The sequence below is a fragment of the Miniopterus schreibersii genome, assembly GCF_964146895.1.
Source record: "Miniopterus schreibersii genome assembly, chromosome: 3".
In the NCBI taxonomy this organism is placed as follows: Eukaryota; Metazoa; Chordata; class Mammalia; order Chiroptera; family Miniopteridae; genus Miniopterus; species Miniopterus schreibersii.
This window is the reverse complement of record NC_138103.1, coordinates 8578861-8594619: the sequence shown is the minus strand read 5'-3', so window position 1 is coordinate 8594619 and position 15759 is coordinate 8578861. Positions and strand designations below refer to the sequence as shown.

Below are 15759 nucleotides of genomic sequence, written 5' to 3'. Positions count from 1 at the left end.
AGTGGGCATGCAGGAGGCAGTAGATTGATGTTCTGCTCTTACATCTGTGTTTCTCTCTCCTTCTCCCTTCCTCGCTTTCAAAATCAATAAAAATCTTACCAAAAAAACACACACAACAAACCCAACAAAAAACAACTTTCCATTAAAAAACAACCAGAAGCTTTCTCATAAAACTGGACTTCTCTGGAAAAATCGAATCCAACAAACCTGAGCCCACATTCCCGCATGGAAACCTGTGGCTGGAGCCAAATAATGATTCCCCATTAGGCTGGGCAGGTGGGCTCCAGGCTGCCCTGTTCCACCCTGCCCCCTTTTGCTCTGCCACACTTGTTTTTGCAAAGGTTGTAGGTTGAAGTCAGGATCAAAGTTCAGGAAGCTGGGATGGGGCTGAAGGCTGTGGGGGTGGGGGTAGGGTGTGCTGTCAGCAGGGTGTAGTGAACACTGCATTAGCAGCTAGACTGACTCTTTGCTAACCCAAGTTCTCCTTCCTTGCTCTGTGACCTTGGGTGGCTCTGTTGTTATAATTGATAGAGAATCCCAAGAGCTATTAGCAGGGGTGGAACCTACAGTGGTAGGTGCTCGGGAAGCACTAGGAAACATGATTTCCAGACAACCTATTAAAACAGGCCTCGATGTTTCTTTCCCGTTTCTTTTTTCCCTTTTCCTTTTCATTTCTCATCTCATCTAGCCGTTTCATAAAATCTTTGCCCTCAAATAAATGAGCAGGTCACCAATAGCCTATTGGTTTAGCTAAGAAATTGTTGTTTCCTGAAACCATTTTGTCATTTCATTCTTATCTCTCACACATTTACAGATTGATCTCTTAAAAGAAGGCAGTTTGTTCTCTGAAAATATTGTGTTCTCTTTCCCGCAAGCTTTGGGGTCCAAAGGTTCATGGAGGCTACTTCATCTCCCTGCCACAGACCACCCCCTCTCAGACCTCAGATGGAAGGCCTACAGCATTTCTCGTCATATTATATCTTTTAAAAGTTTGAATCAGCCTTTGGACATTTAATATTTTAAGTTTATTTTAGTTTCAAGAATAGGAAATAGATCCAAATAAATCATTCAAAAATAAAAACAATATAAAGAATATACATTGATGGCTAGCCGGCGTAGCCCAGTGAACCTAGAGATCACAGTTCGATTCCCAGTCAGGGCACGTGCCGGGTTGCAGGCTCGGTCCCCAGTAGAGGGTGTGCAGGAGGCAGCTGATCAAGGACATTCTCTCATCATTGATGTTTCTCGCTCCCTCTCGCTTCCTCTCTCTGAAATCAATAAAGATATTAAAAAAAACTAAACTAGTGTGATATGCATTCTTATCTCCCTCTTTCTTAGAGAAAAATTGCATGCTACGTACACTGTCCACCCCTTGTTTTTTTTCACTTAACACATGGCCATCTGTAGGATATGTGAGGAGTTTGCCTGTTCGTTCTCCTAACTTCATAGTATTCTACTCCATTGTGTGGACTTACCGTGTTTATTCAGCCAGTCCCTGCTCTTAGACTTATGGGTTATTTCTGATGTTTGCTATTGTAGGTAGTGATACAGTGAATTACCTTGTCCATGCATTTGTTTCCTGTTTGTGGAGCTGTTTCTTCACGGTAGACCCGGGAGTGATATTGCTAGCTCAAAGGGAAAAGGCATTTTTCCTTTGAGGATATCACCGAAATATCCTCCGAAGTGGCTGTGTCATTTTGTACTCCCAGCAGTGCTCAAAAGTGCCTGCTTCCCAGCACTTGCCAACAGTATATTGTCAAACCTCTGGATTTCTTCCAGTCAGATAGGTGAGAGAAAGTGGAATCTCAGTGGGATATTTGTCATTTAAATTAAATTACATAGATGTATAAAATGAGAGCACTGTGAGCTGTCATATTTGGACAACAGAAGAAATAAGCTGCTTTTAGTAACGTAATGAAAGCACCATCACCCCAGTGGGGAGAAACAAATGCCTTGTTCAAAACTCCTTTGTGATGGGGAGGTCCCTGCAGGGACCCTCTTTGCCTGCAGGATTTCCTCCGACTCACCTTTACTCGCCAGAGCCCAGCCCAGCCCTGCCTGCCAAGGCTGCGCATTTTCCCTGAGTGGATGGGAGTGAGTTCTGACTGCCAAGCTTGCCTTTCCACATTTGGCACTTTATGGCATTTATCTGGCTAGTAGAGGGCTTCCTCCTCCTTTACCCTTGAGGAATCATTTTCTTCTAATCCCCTTATTAATTGCTTTAGGAGTCCAAAGTACATACATTAAAAAGCTGCGCCACAGAAAGAATTCCTTAAACCAAACTCTGTCCCTAGCCCATTCTGGCCTTCTACTTGTCTTTAAAGATCTGACTGTGGGCAGTGTTGCTTAGTGGATAGGCATGCAGGTCCTGGAGCTGTTCTGCCCAGACGCAAATGAGGGCTTCTCTACTCAATAGCTATGTGATACTGGGCAAGTTTCCTAACCTCTTTGGGGCCCGGTGCCCTCCTCTGATAAGTGGGATAATAACAGTACCTATTTCGTAGGGTAGCTGTGAAGAGTAAATGCGTTGATTTATGAACTTAGCCTGGAGCTCAGTGGGGGCCCACAGTAAACACCGATTAGGGCGAGCTCACTGGTAGTGGTGGTGATGATAGTGATGGTGGTGGTGGTGGTGGTGACAGCGAGCTGCTGCTGCTCATGCTGAGGGTGTGGTAGTGATGATGGTGATTAGGGGCACCCTGAGCCCCGCCATTTAACAAGCTACATTCTTGTGACCTTGAGCATGGAGCTCAATCACTCACCCCCGTTTAGTCTCTCATTTCATCATTGATTTGTAGCAATGGGAATAACACTGTTCATCTAAAGCGAGAGTCAGCAGACTACATACAGCCTGTGGGCCAAATCTAGCCTGCGCCCTGTTTTTTTATTTTATTTTGTTTGTTTTAATATTTTTGTTATTAGAGAGAGAGAGAGAAACATCAATGTGAGAGTGAAACATCGATCGACTGCCTCCTGCACGTCCCCTACGGGGATCGAGCCTGCAGCCTTTGGTGTACAGAATGACCCCCGACCGAGTCATACCAGCCGGGGCACTGCTGCCTGTTTTTGTGAATAAAGTTTTGTTGCAACCTAACCACACCCGTTCGTTTATGTAGTGTCTATTCTGCGTTCATACTGCAATGGCAGAGTCGAGCAGTTATGCTTGAGACTTATGACTGATAAAGTGAAACATATTTACTATCTGACTCTTCAAAGAAAAAGGTTATTGACCCCTGATCTAAAGGAGTGGTGGTGAGGGTGTGAGACACAAAGCCTGTGTGTAGACCTGGCACCTATTAGGTGTTCAGTACAGTGGAGCGGCAGCCACCAAGCATTTTATTTTCATGAAAGTAAAATGCTTGGTTGTCCCCAACCCCTTCACTCTCCTCCAACCCCAAGAGGAAAAATAGAGGAAGTAATTACAATATGAATAGTTTAATTAGAAATACCGTAAGATGGTACTTTGCATATGTATTTTTATCATGTAGCATACATTTCCATATGCATCAAATATTACACATGCATGTTAGTCTGCAGCAGTGGGTCTGAAGGGCTGTGTCCTGCAGACTGTGCTTTTTGGGAGGTGTAAGGCTCCTTTTCGGGGGTGTTTTGATGCTGATTTTCCTTTGCTTGATGGCTGCAGAAGCTCTCATCCAAGGGAGATACAACTCCCTTCTGAATGGTAGCGATGAATACTATTATCCGCATCTAGAGCAAAGTAAAACTGAATGTCAGAATTTCCCTACCACTGAAAATAAGTGCAGATAAAAATCTCCGAAATCATAGGTGGGAGAATGATACGATAGTTTAAAAAATTCAGTGCCTTCACTTCTTTTCCCCTTTTCCCCAGGCACACATCTGTTTTATAAAGTGAAGTACACAGGTATCGTTTTCATTCGGCTTTATTTATTGTTTCATGGCTGAATCTGGCAGGTCACCTTGCAAAAGAGAGGAACATCCCCTTAATTTTGCAAGCGGCATATATGTTAATGTTACTCCTTCCCCCTCCCTCCCTGAATTGTGAGCATAAAATGAGATCTAGGTAGGAGGGTCCTGAGGGATGGTCGGTGCAGCAGACGGGCGTGGTGTAGTCTGGGTCCGTCCATCCTTGGCAAGGAGGCTCTGCCTCCGCACTCAGTTGCCCGGAGGAGAGAGGGGCTCAGTGGTGTGAGGACAGGGGCGTTAGATAACAAATGCGTGTAATTAGAGCAAATTATCTTCATTGGAAAATAAGCACATTATTTCCCAGTTTAATGAATAAAGAGGCTTCTAATTAACTCCAGTAGAGAGATTTGCTTTCATATTTCAGTAGTTAAACTCTATGTTTTTTGTATTAATATTTAGTTTTTATGGCCCGGCTTAATGTTATTTTTTTCCTGTTCCTTATTGGTGTAACAGAATTTTATAGAAGAAAAGCAAACCCGGAGGTGATTCAGCCTAATGGTCTTTTTTAAAAAAGGAAGAAAGCCCTGGCCGGTTTGGCTCAGTGGCTAGAGCATTGGCCCACTGACTGAAGGGTCCGGATTCAGTCCCTGAAACCTTGGTTGCAGGCTCCATCCCCGGCCCTGGGCGGGCATGTGCAGGAGGCAACCAATCCACGTGTTTCGCTCACATTGCTGTTCTCTCTCTCTGTCTCTCTCTCCCCCTCCCCCTTCTACTCGCTCTGAAAAGCAATGGATAAATTAATTAATTAAATTAAACTAAATAAGGAAGAAAATATGGCCCAGAGAGATCCTGTTGGACCCATGACCTATCTAGGGTGCCCTAACCCGTTAGCTGTCCGCTGGCCAGATCCCCAGGTGTGTGTTTGACCAGCACGGAAAGGGCCTCAGCTAGACTCTGGGGTCCGCCATGCTCACCCCGGCCTAGCTCTGCTTCCCTCCTGCTCCCTACCCTTGCTCTGGGCCCCACTTGGCCCTGCTGGCATCTTATTTGCCTCAGGACTACTTCCGCTACTGAAAACATCCGTTTCTGTCCCTTGGTCTCCAGCCCACTCTGTCCTGTTCCAGCTCCAGGCCCAACTCCTAGCTCTGCATTACACGGCCTGCATTACCTGGTGTGTCCCTCCTCTGATGGCCAGAGCAGGTGTAGACAAGGGATTGTGGTCTTTCCTCCGAGACTCGGTCCCTATCTCTGTCTCTCCATAGGTCATCGCTAAGTCTTTTTGCTCCTGCCTTCTGGGTGCTCTTGACTAGTGGGACATGTGGTTGTGGCATTATCACAAATGGCCACTCGAGAGTGAAGCGGGACAGTTTGGGAGATCTTGACAATGTGCAGTGACTATCATTTTCTATTTTAAAACCAAGGCAATCCATTAATTTTTCATCAAGGAATTATTTTATAATGGACACTTCCATAAAGTTCTGGAAGCTGCATTTAAAACAGCATATTTAAACATTCTGGTGTTGATCTGTTGAATTTATGCATGCCTTCAAATGGTAGGCTTCCAGTTTTCTGAGATAAGCAACAATTTTCTCTGAAATTGCCCATTATGGGAAGTGCTGGAATTCCCGCTAATTCCCATCTCTACCATCACCTGTGCCCGAGTTTGGGGTTTGGTACAGCACACTGGGGTGCACTCATCAGAGGTTATGTGTATGCACAGTGGAAGGCATTTTATAATCCAAACAATTTAATAAAAGTGCAATTTGACTGGGAAAACTAGAGTGTCGGCCCTTGCAGAGTGCAGATAATGTTCCAGATTAAAGAGCCGAGGCTTTGTTCATTATAGTTGAATAATGCGAGTGTGTGAATTAGCATTTCCTTGCTGTTGGTTTATTTCAAGAGTATACCATTTTCCCATCATAATAATAGGCTACATTTTCTTAAAATCATTTGATTATGATTGGTCCTGTCTATCCAGTTTGCAAATAAAAAGCTTTTGTGGTAGTAAACTAGCTGTTTTAAAACAGCCTTAATTTCTGGTTCTGCTTTTGAACTGCTACAGGTCAGACTCTGCGAAAGGCTGAGAGAAGCCGGTCCTGCTCTCGGGAGAAAAAGGAGGTAAATGTCACCGGCAAGGGCTGGTGGGAGGCAGCTATTTGAAGGGACCTGAGGGAGCAGGTTGGTGACTAAGTATTCCTGGATCTTCTCTCTGAGTCTTTAGCTTGAATTCCTGACTGAATGGTAGTTGGCAACTAGAGCTATCAACCAGTGTTACTTGTAGCAATCGCTTGCGGAATGTATCAGTTAGCTTTCTCTGTGTAACAAATCACCCACACTTAAATCAGCCATGCATTTATTCACAATTCTGTGGGTCGGCAGTTTGGGCTAGGCTTACCCGGGTGGGTCTGCTGATGGGTGAGGCTCTGCTGACCTCAGCTGGGCTCACTTATTGCTATCACATAGGGGCTGACTATCACTTAGGGTGCTTTAGTTCCTTCCAATGTTCTCTCATCCTCCAGCAAGCCAGCCACATGGAGGTTCAAGGCTTCAAAAGTTTGAGAGTGGAAGCCATAGGATCTCTTGAGTCCTTGGCTCAGAACTGGCATGGTCTCACTTCTGCCACTTTCTATTTTTCAAAGCAAGTCACAAGGTCAGCTCAGATTCAAGGAGTGGGGAAATAGGCCTCACTTCTTGATGGGAAAGCTACAAAATATTGTGGCCATTCTTGAAACCGACCACTCTGAACCCATCTGCTCTGTGCCAGGGACCAGGGCTAGGACTAAGGCGTGGGCGAGACAGTCCTTGATCTTAGGGTGTACACAATATATTGGAAGGGATGTGCAGCAGATCATCACAATAGTGTGGGAAAGTGCCAATGTAGTAGGAGAAGGGCAGAGAAAGTAGAATTTCAATGCAGAAAAGGGGTCACCGAACTCTGCCAGTGATTATCAAGAAAGGCTGTGCAGAAAAGCTGACGTGTAGGCTGCCTCCTGAAGGATGAGTAGTTTTCTGGGCCAAGTAAATGGCAATGTCAACATCGTAGAGACATGAATAGGAAAGTTGCAAGATCATCGAGCCTGAGACGGGAGGTGGTGCAAGGACTCATAGGTTACCTCAGGGAGGTCTCAAGCTCATGGGAGTTTAAATTTGAGTCTTAATAGTGGCAGGTAGGTACAGGAGTGTGAAGGTGTATAGCTCATCGTAACTACCAACCACTCCTGAAACCCGTCAGCACTTGTATACTAGCATTCTCAATTGTAAAGTTGACAGTTCAATGAGGAAAGGGAATTTCTCAGGCTCAGCTGGTTCCAGGGGTTCAAAAATGGCCACAAGCCTTGGTCTTTCTGTTTCTCTTTCTATGTCCTGACTCTGCTTCCTCTGTGCCGGCCTCACCCTCAGCGAGCTCTGAGGAGGCAGGTTGGGTTTGGATGCCCCATTTACTTTGCTGTGACTTCCATCTTCTCTCCTACTGTCCCTTTTCTCAGCTGCAGCCAGGACAGCCAGTGTGGGTTTTCTTCTTCTTCCATTAACCTACCTGGAACGAGGACCGGGGCATAACTTGGGAAGTTTGATGCTGCTGGAAAGATCTAAATGTCAGCCCCAGTGTGCAGTCTAGATGCTGAACAGGGTGGATTCTCCTTCTCCTTTCTGGTATGGAGATTTTTCTGGAAGCAGGCACAGGTGTGCTTGCCTCCTGCATAGTCCTAGAGACATGGGGGTGGAGGAGCCAGAACAGGAGTGAGCACAGCCTGCAGGCACCTGGTCTCCCTCTATGAAGTGCCCAAGGGTGGGGACCAGCCCCCCTAAGCCAGGAATGACTCGTTTAAACCTAACCAAGGTCTTAGGTTACAGAATAGCAGCATCCCATTTATCCACATTAAGTAGTTATCTGGGAAACCAGAAGCAGGGCAGCAGGTAACTAGTGGAAATACTTTCTCTCCCCCTCTGTCCTTGGCAGCAGGACTCCCCTAGTTACCACTTTGCCGCTATTCCCATCCCTGAGAGCATTTCAGATCACACTCTTCTGAAAAGTCAGAAGTGAGAGAAAACAGAGAATGGGGTTGTTTATTACAATATCCCCCTTTCACCCTGAAAGATATTTAAGGTGGCTTTGGGCCCTCTGAAAAAGAGGGTGCTGACTCTCTAACAGGGCTTTTGCTTGGTTAGAAAAACAAGAGAAAGAAATTAATACCAAGCTGCCAGGATGTTCATCCTGATATGTTATAACAGGCCTTTTGCACCCACCGCCTCTTTCTGCGTCCCTCCCTTTGCCCCTCGCCCAGCTGTGGAATCTGCACCTCCTGACCCTCTGTGCCTTACCCAGGATGCCAGCTATAGACCAAGCTGTGTCCCCATGAAAGGCGAGAAAGATGCGTGCTGGTTAGAACAAGTAGATGGGGACATGTGTGTCCTTGGGCGGTGAGGTTCCCGGGGCCAGCTCACACCTTGGCTGGTGAACCTGTGGTTGCCACCCCGGGTGGGGGTTGGGCACTTCAGTGCCTGGCCGCAGGCAACACGACAGACAGAGGATGGGCGGCTGTTCCCAACGAGCTTGCCAGGTCCAATTCAGCCCAACGATGTATTTTATTTGGGCCACAATCTATTGCAATTTTTTAGAATTAGGTATCCACATTTAGAAATTGGAGATTTCACATGAAAATGCAGACTCGGGCTTCTTTGGGAAAATGGAGTATGACAACGGGCCCTTGTTCCTGAGGCAGCGAAGGGCAGCATAGCCCTGATCTGGCACCCCACCCCCACCTCTGCTACACAGCAAACGGGTCGGCAACTGCGCTGCGCAGGCTCCTTGCCGAGCGCTTTAGGGCAGTGGTTCACTAACATCACCCGGGAGCTTTTATATACCCTGACATCCAGGCCTCTTTCCAAACCAGTTAAATCAGAACCTCTGGCAGTGTGACCCAAACATCCGAGTTTTTTGACTGCCCCCAGTGGTTGCGATGGGCAGCCGCGGGTGAGAAGTCGTGGTTACAGGTAGTGACTAAGCCCTGCTCTCAGCCCAGGCCCTTCCCTGCGCACCACATGCCTGCCCCGCTGGAGCCCTCCTGGTGCTCCAGCCCTCCTGCTCCTCTCCCAGACACGACAGGCACAAGTCAAAGGAAAGGGAGACAGACATCACAGAGGAGACCCAGATAATGCCCCAGTGGTGCTGGAGGGGGAGAGAAGACTTCCTGGAAGAGGCATTTTGAACTGAGGCTTTGGAAGGGTTATAATCCTTTCTGAAAAATGTATCTTTAATGGTTGGCTTCGAATTGGTAGTTACTTTCCACGTAGCTGGTAAAAATATTCTCAGCTTCGTCTCTAACAAGTATTCATGGTTCCTGCCTGTGGAGATTATATAGTGTTTATGGCCCTTAGTCATGAATTATTAATGATTTTGAAATTGTGGTCATTGTAGTTTACTCAAAAATCATTAGGAAGTAAATTTATCATTCAGTGTTTTTTAAAAAAAGGAAACCACAGAAGGGAAAGAAATCTTTATTCATCACCCCCCGCCCTGTGTTCACACGGGTGCCCACTGGGAACACATCCTCCTGCTGCACAGAGGCGGCCACGAATTAGCACCCATGATGTGCCTCTGCAGCAGATCCCTGTCCTGTGACCTTGGACGAGTCTCTTGACCCCTCCCCTTGTTTGATAATGCCCACTTTGATGACTGGTTTATGGAGTAAAGGCAGCAATGTACTGAAGCACCCACTGTAGTGCCTGACCCATAGTAGGCATCCATAATGTTAGCTGTCACATAATTTTAGTCATTCCTTAGAGTGTCCAGTACTTAACAGAGAGTCATGCCCTTTGACAGAGAAGGCAGCACAAATGCGCTTCTCACCCAGAGGGCCTCCCTTGCTGCAGCTGGTCTTTAGGCTGACCCAGCCATCCAGGCTCCTGGCTGTGTGCCCCCAGGCTAGTGGGCCCCTGGCAGGTGAGCTCTGGGCCACTGTAAACCTCTCTCAGAGCCTCCTGGGATAATGGACTGCCTTTTTTTTAAAAAAAATTTATCTTTATTGTTGAAAGTATCACAGATGACCCCCTTTTACCCCACTGACCCCTTCCACCCCCAACCCCCCTCAGGACTTCACCACACTATTGTCTGTGTCCATGGGTTATGCATATATGCATATAAATTCCATGGTTAATCTCTCCTCACCCACCCATTCCTGCCTTCCCTCTGAGATTCGTCAGTCTGATCCATGCTTCCATGTCACTGAATCTATTTTGTTCATCAGTTTATTATGTTCTTTAGATTCCACATATAAGTGAGGTCATGTGATATTTGTCTTTCTCTGCCTGGCTTACTTCGCTTAGCATAATTCTTTCCAGGCTCATCCATACTGTCCCAAAGGGTAAGAGATCTGTAAAGAAGAAGGATCTCCTACCCTTTGGACTGCCTTCTTTTCTAGCTGATTGGAGATGTGGGAAAATGCTCTTGACAGCACACTCATTTACTGGGCTCGCTTTGTAAAGGTCTGCAAAAGTCAGTGAACTCAAACACCTAGGAGAGATTAAGCTTTCCTTTTGCATGCATGTGCACACATATGTGCACTCACATGAGTACACATAAACACTTCCTGCTATTATGCAGAGACTCCTTTCATCTCTGCCAAACAAAGCAGGAGATTGGGATCTCAAGAGGACACAGCAAAGGAAGGAGTCCAGGATCCAGGGTACTCCCAGGGATGAGGTGCTCTGGAATGACCTTGTCTGGTGCCAGCAGGGTCACGCCTCCGCTCTTGTCTGATCTCTGCACCTTGTCCTTGTGTTGATGCACCTCTCTACTAGTTGTTCCTTCTCCCAGTTCAGAGGCCAGAGTCTGATTGATCCGGCTAATCAATACTAAAGGGCATTTAGAGGACTCCTGACATCAGCTCCCTGCTGCCCACCCCCCAGTTTCCCTCCCAATAGGCAACCACTGTAATCAATTTCTTGTGTCTTTCCAGAAATATTCTCTGCAGAGTATATCTATCCTTCTTGACCCCTACCCCCCCCTTCTAACATGATAGCATGAAACACACATTGTTTTGTTCCTGGGTTTTGTTTTCATGTAACGACATGTCTTGGAGGGCATTCCATAGCAGGACATGTGCACAGACTTCATTCTTTTTTATGGCTGCATAGTACTCTGTCATGAATGCACAGGAATATAATCCTTTATTTGAAACCTTTGGAGCCAAATTTTTTTTATTTTATTTCAGTTATAAAGTAGTATGATCCCAGTATGGCCTGGGACAGCACTCTATAATAAAATACATTAATATGTCTGTAAGAAAATATGAATATTTATACTAAGTGGGATAAAAAAAAAGTATAAATTTCACTTCAGTTCCAATCCAGTTTTGTTGCTAAGTAATTGCATATAAAGGATTGTCCATGAATATATTGCTAGTTCCCGGCGATGGCTGTCTAGGCTATTAATGGTCTTCGGCCACTGTAAGAGCGCTTTGAAGACGGTCCTAGAGCAGACATCTCTGTGCACATGTGCAGGAAGAGTCAAAGGTTAAATTCTTAAGAGTGGAATTAATGGATCAAAGGACATATGCTTTTCTAATATTGATGTTTCTCCTCTGTCTCCCAGTAGTGCATGAGAGGGGCAGAGCTTTCTGCTCCAGGCCCTCTTGTAGAATGCTGGCCAGATTCGAGTGGGGCTGTCCTTGGCTGAGGTGCACACACCAGAACCATTCATCAGCTACCCTGTTGTTTCCTGGTCCATTTTTCTGCGCAGGGTGTGGGGAGCAGGGCACTGTTCTGAAAAGGACTTGGGGAGCATATCCAGCACCTTGGTTTCTCTCATGGTTCCTTAGCTCTGAGTACATGGCCAATTGCAGAGGGCCAGGGGCCTGGTGATTACAGTAAGCTTCAGACTCCACCAGCATGCAAACAGCGAACCCTTCCCTTTCCTTGTTTCAGTTCCCCGCGTTCCTGTAACTTCAGCCTGCTGGGGAATCCGGAGCTGTTGCTTCCGTATTTAAAGATCTCAACTGCTTTGTTTAAAAATTTTTTTAGAAAAAAGGAAGAGAGAAAAAGACAATGTAGGCTGGTGCTGCTACATTACAGGAGCCTGCCTGATGTGACAGCTGACGTTCTGCATCTGCACTTTCCCTTTTAGTCCACATTTCTGGGCAGAGAAGAATTAAATCCATTTTACATCCAAGTGCCAAACGCATTCCCAGTTGTAAAGTTAGTGTTGTAATTCTTTCTGCTTCTTCAGGTCTTGGTCTCTGTAGCTTTGAGCACTGGCGCGTGGGGCCCTTGTAGCACTGACACCTGATTTCTGCAGGGCAAATAAGTCACATGGCAGGGTTAGAAGCTGTGTAGCAAAGTAGTTGAGCCTGTAACCCTGGAACCAAGCAGCCTGGCTTCCTAGGCCAGTGTCTTCACTCAGGAGAGTTACCTGTTCTGTCTGTGACTTGCAGAGAGTAGGGCCCTACAGAGCCTGCATCAGGCTCGCGGGAAGGACTCAGCGATTCAGTATACATGAGGTGCTTAGTACGGTGATGGCACATACTAGGTGCTCAATAAATGTTGAATCCTGTAATTTAGGACTGGTGGGGTTAGAATAGCCTGTTTAAAAAGCTAATCCCTTCAGAGTCAGTGGTGGACAAGAAGTCTTACCAAGAAAAAGCACAACATGAACTAGGCCAGTGTTCCCGCCTTGTGGTGCGATGAAACAGTACATAAGCCCTCCCGTGAGAATGACTTGCCCTGAATCCCCAGCCTACTCTGAGAGCCCTGCAGCCAGGCTGGGAGCTTCAGGAAGCTTGTGTGCAGACGTAACCCATAACCCGAGCGGAACCACAGCAAGGCCAAGGTGCCCGCCACAGAAAGCAAAGAGAACCAATTTCTGATAAAATGCCAGGAAGGAGATTGACATGTCTAAAACCTTTCTGGTATCAGCTTAGCTTCCAGCACAAGATTAAACGCTAGGGAAAAAAAACCACCAGAGAGCTGTAATTTGGGACCAGAAAAAGATCATTTTGCCAGTTTTTTCTTCCCGACTCTGTTTTGGTCAGCAGAGTGCCCTTCAACAGAGCATCATTAAAGTTTCCTATATCCTCGAATCTTAGGCATGAAATTGCATTGAAAGTGTCCCCCTTTACCTCCCCACCCCCAAAATCACTTTGTAGAAGACAGTCATTAGAAAAGAGAATGATACTATCTAAGGAAAGGAGGTTCCTGGGAATTACTATGAAAGGCATGTCTCCTGGGTGAAAATGGGTCTGTGAGAACTGCCCCTCAGTCTGGGGACACCTCTACAGGAGCCAGGCCAGGGCCATGAGAGTGTCAGGCCATGTGAGGTCCAGTCCTAAGTCACCACGTGGACCGTGGCACACTCACGCTCCCCTCTCTGGGCCTCCATCACCTCTGTGGTCGCCATGTCTCACAAGAGCCAATGGCTCTGTGACTTCAACTTCATTAGAGTCCATAAGCCATGTCTCTCCAACTGTTCAAGTGACAAAAAGCCCTCCTCAAACCAGCTGCAGCAAAGGCGGGAGTTTGTGGCCTCACCTAGCTGAAGAGTCCAGGGGCCGACCACACCGGGCATGGCTGGCTCCAGGTGCTCTGACGCAGTGCCTTCACTTCGCCTTCTTCCAGGCCAGGCCACTCGCCAGCAGGCTGCTGTCTCGGTGCAGGCTGGCCGCCGCAGCTCCAGGCTTGCTGCACCGAGGCCAGATAGCGTGTGGGGCGAGTGCACAGCCTCTGGAGCCGGACGTCCTGGGGTTGAATCCTGCCTCTGAGCCTCAGTTTCTGCATCTGCAGAATGGGAATAATAGTGGCACCTACCTTAGGGGTGCTCTGAACAGTGCCTGACATGTAGTGAACTCTGAAGAGGTGACAGGTGCCACTTCTTTGTCTTCTCCTTCCTGTCATAATTCTCTCAGCGACTCCAGCAAACTTGAGCAGCTCCCTTACCACAGGGTCAGCGGGGTGTCTGGATTGAGACTCCTGGCCAGCCTGGAGATAAGGCTCGCGTGTGGTCAACCCCGAGCTGATCACATGGCAAGGAAGAGGTTTTCTCCCAAAGGACCACCAGGATCCTGTCACCAGAAGGAGGGAAGGACAGTGGGCAGACCAAAAACAACAGCTGCCCCACGCTGCCACTTTGTAGTGGGAGTGGTGAACTGAAGCGGCCCAGTGTCAAGAATGCTTCCCGCCCCTCCTCCCAGGGCCCTGTGAGGTTAGCAGCACTGTCCTCACCTTGCCACGAGGGAACCTCAGCCCGCAGCGAGGCCACCTGCCCCAGTTACCGCAGCGAGTGCGGGACCCCGAGCCGCAGCTCCGTGTTCTGTGCAGTGGTGCAAAGTGGTGAGGGTGGATGGCTTTGGGAGGCAGTTGGGGGACCTTAAGCACGTACTTAACCATCCCCAGGCTCAGTTTCTTTATCTGTAAGATGGGTGTCCGTGACCCTTCCTCCCCAGGTGTCTGAAGACTCAGTGAGGTTGGGGGAGATAAATATGTGAAGCCCAGCCCCACTCGGGACTTGGGGCCACTTTCCCTCTTCCACTGGTTCAGAGCTGCAGGGGGTGACCCTGTACTCCTGGGACCATAGGGCTGGACAGGTGAATAGGAGACAGGGACAATAGCTACCAGATAACTGGTAGCCTCAGTTTCCTTGCCTGAGAAGCCAAGACAGTTTGAAACTCACCTCCCCCCACTAGGTGCAGTTAATGAAGGCTGGATTCTAATTGCAAGCCTCTGAAGAGTTTATGGGCCCCTCCCCGCCCCCCCTATATAATTCAGAACCAAAGCAGTGAAGTAAGTGTAAGGAAGTTTATTAAGTTTTGAAGTTGTTTTTCCAGGATGACTACTTTGATATCTTTTTTTTTTTTTTTTTCCCAAAGAAACCTAAAATCTTTCAAAAAATATTCTTTGGGCCCCTGTACTTTGTTGGAGCCCTGGGAGAAGGCTTCACACTTGGGAGATGGAATGGCAAGAGTGGTCATGGGCAGGGAAGGGTCCAGGTCAGACTGCCTGGGTTGTGTCCTGGCTCTACGACTTAATAGCTGTGTGGTCGTTGGCAAGTTACATAACCTCTCTGTGCCTCAGTTTCCTTGTCTGAAGAATGGAGCTGAAAATATAATATCTCTTCATGGGGTGGTTGAGATAATTAAAGAATAATACATATAAAGTATTAGAACCATAGCTGTAAGTGCTGTTCAAGCGGATGCCATTCTTACTCATCAGGTCCCGCCCCTGGGGCCTGCCCACTCCATGGCCCAGCCCCTGGGGTAGCTGGGGGAGGCACCCATCTTAGTGGGGCCTGCAGCAGACATTTTTCATCTCTTTCTGATTCCAGAACTGGTGCATGCTGATTGTGGAGTAATTAGGAAATATAGGAAGGTGCAAAAATTAGTCATTATCCTACCATCAAGGTAATCACTGTCACTTGTTTTGGTATTTCCTTCTAGCTTGTTTTTTTATGCAACTACATATATTTCAGAATTAGGATTCACAGAGTAAGTACTTTTTTGGTGTTTTTTATTTTTTATTTTTATTAAATATATCTCTGAGATTCATCCATATTTTTTAGAAGTATCATTAGTTTATTCTTTTTTTAAAAATCCTCATCTGAGGATATGTTGTTTTTTGTGAGTTTTTTTTTACTGATTTTAAAAATATGCCTTTTATTGATTTTTTTTAGAGAGAGAGGAAGGGAGAGGGAGAGAAAGAAACACTGATGAACACTGATGTGAGAAACATTGATCTGCTGCCTCCTGCATACCCCCTACTGGAGATTGAGCCCGAAACCCGGGCATGTGCCCTGACCAGGAATCTAACCAGTGACCTCTTGGTGCACAGGGTGATGCCCAACAAACTGAGCCACACCAGCCAGGGCTTTACTTATTTTTTTAGAGAGAA

General features: G+C 46.9%; 1 protein-coding gene across 5 annotated transcripts in view; it reads left to right on the top strand.

Annotated features, from left to right (window-relative positions):
- The window catches only part of KATNIP (katanin interacting protein), a 177412-nt gene that overhangs the window by 13456 nt on the left and 148197 nt on the right, over positions 1-15759 (top strand). For 4 of the 5 annotated variants that reach the window (XM_081133772.1, XM_081133771.1, XM_081133770.1 and 1 more), the window contains exon 2: positions 5948-6003. The exons of the other annotated variant lie outside the window; for it this stretch is intronic. In XM_081133772.1, the coding sequence (XP_080989898.1) occupies positions 5948-6003 (56 nt within the window). The remainder of the gene's footprint in view (positions 1-5947; positions 6004-15759) is intronic. 5 annotated transcript variants of the gene reach the window in all.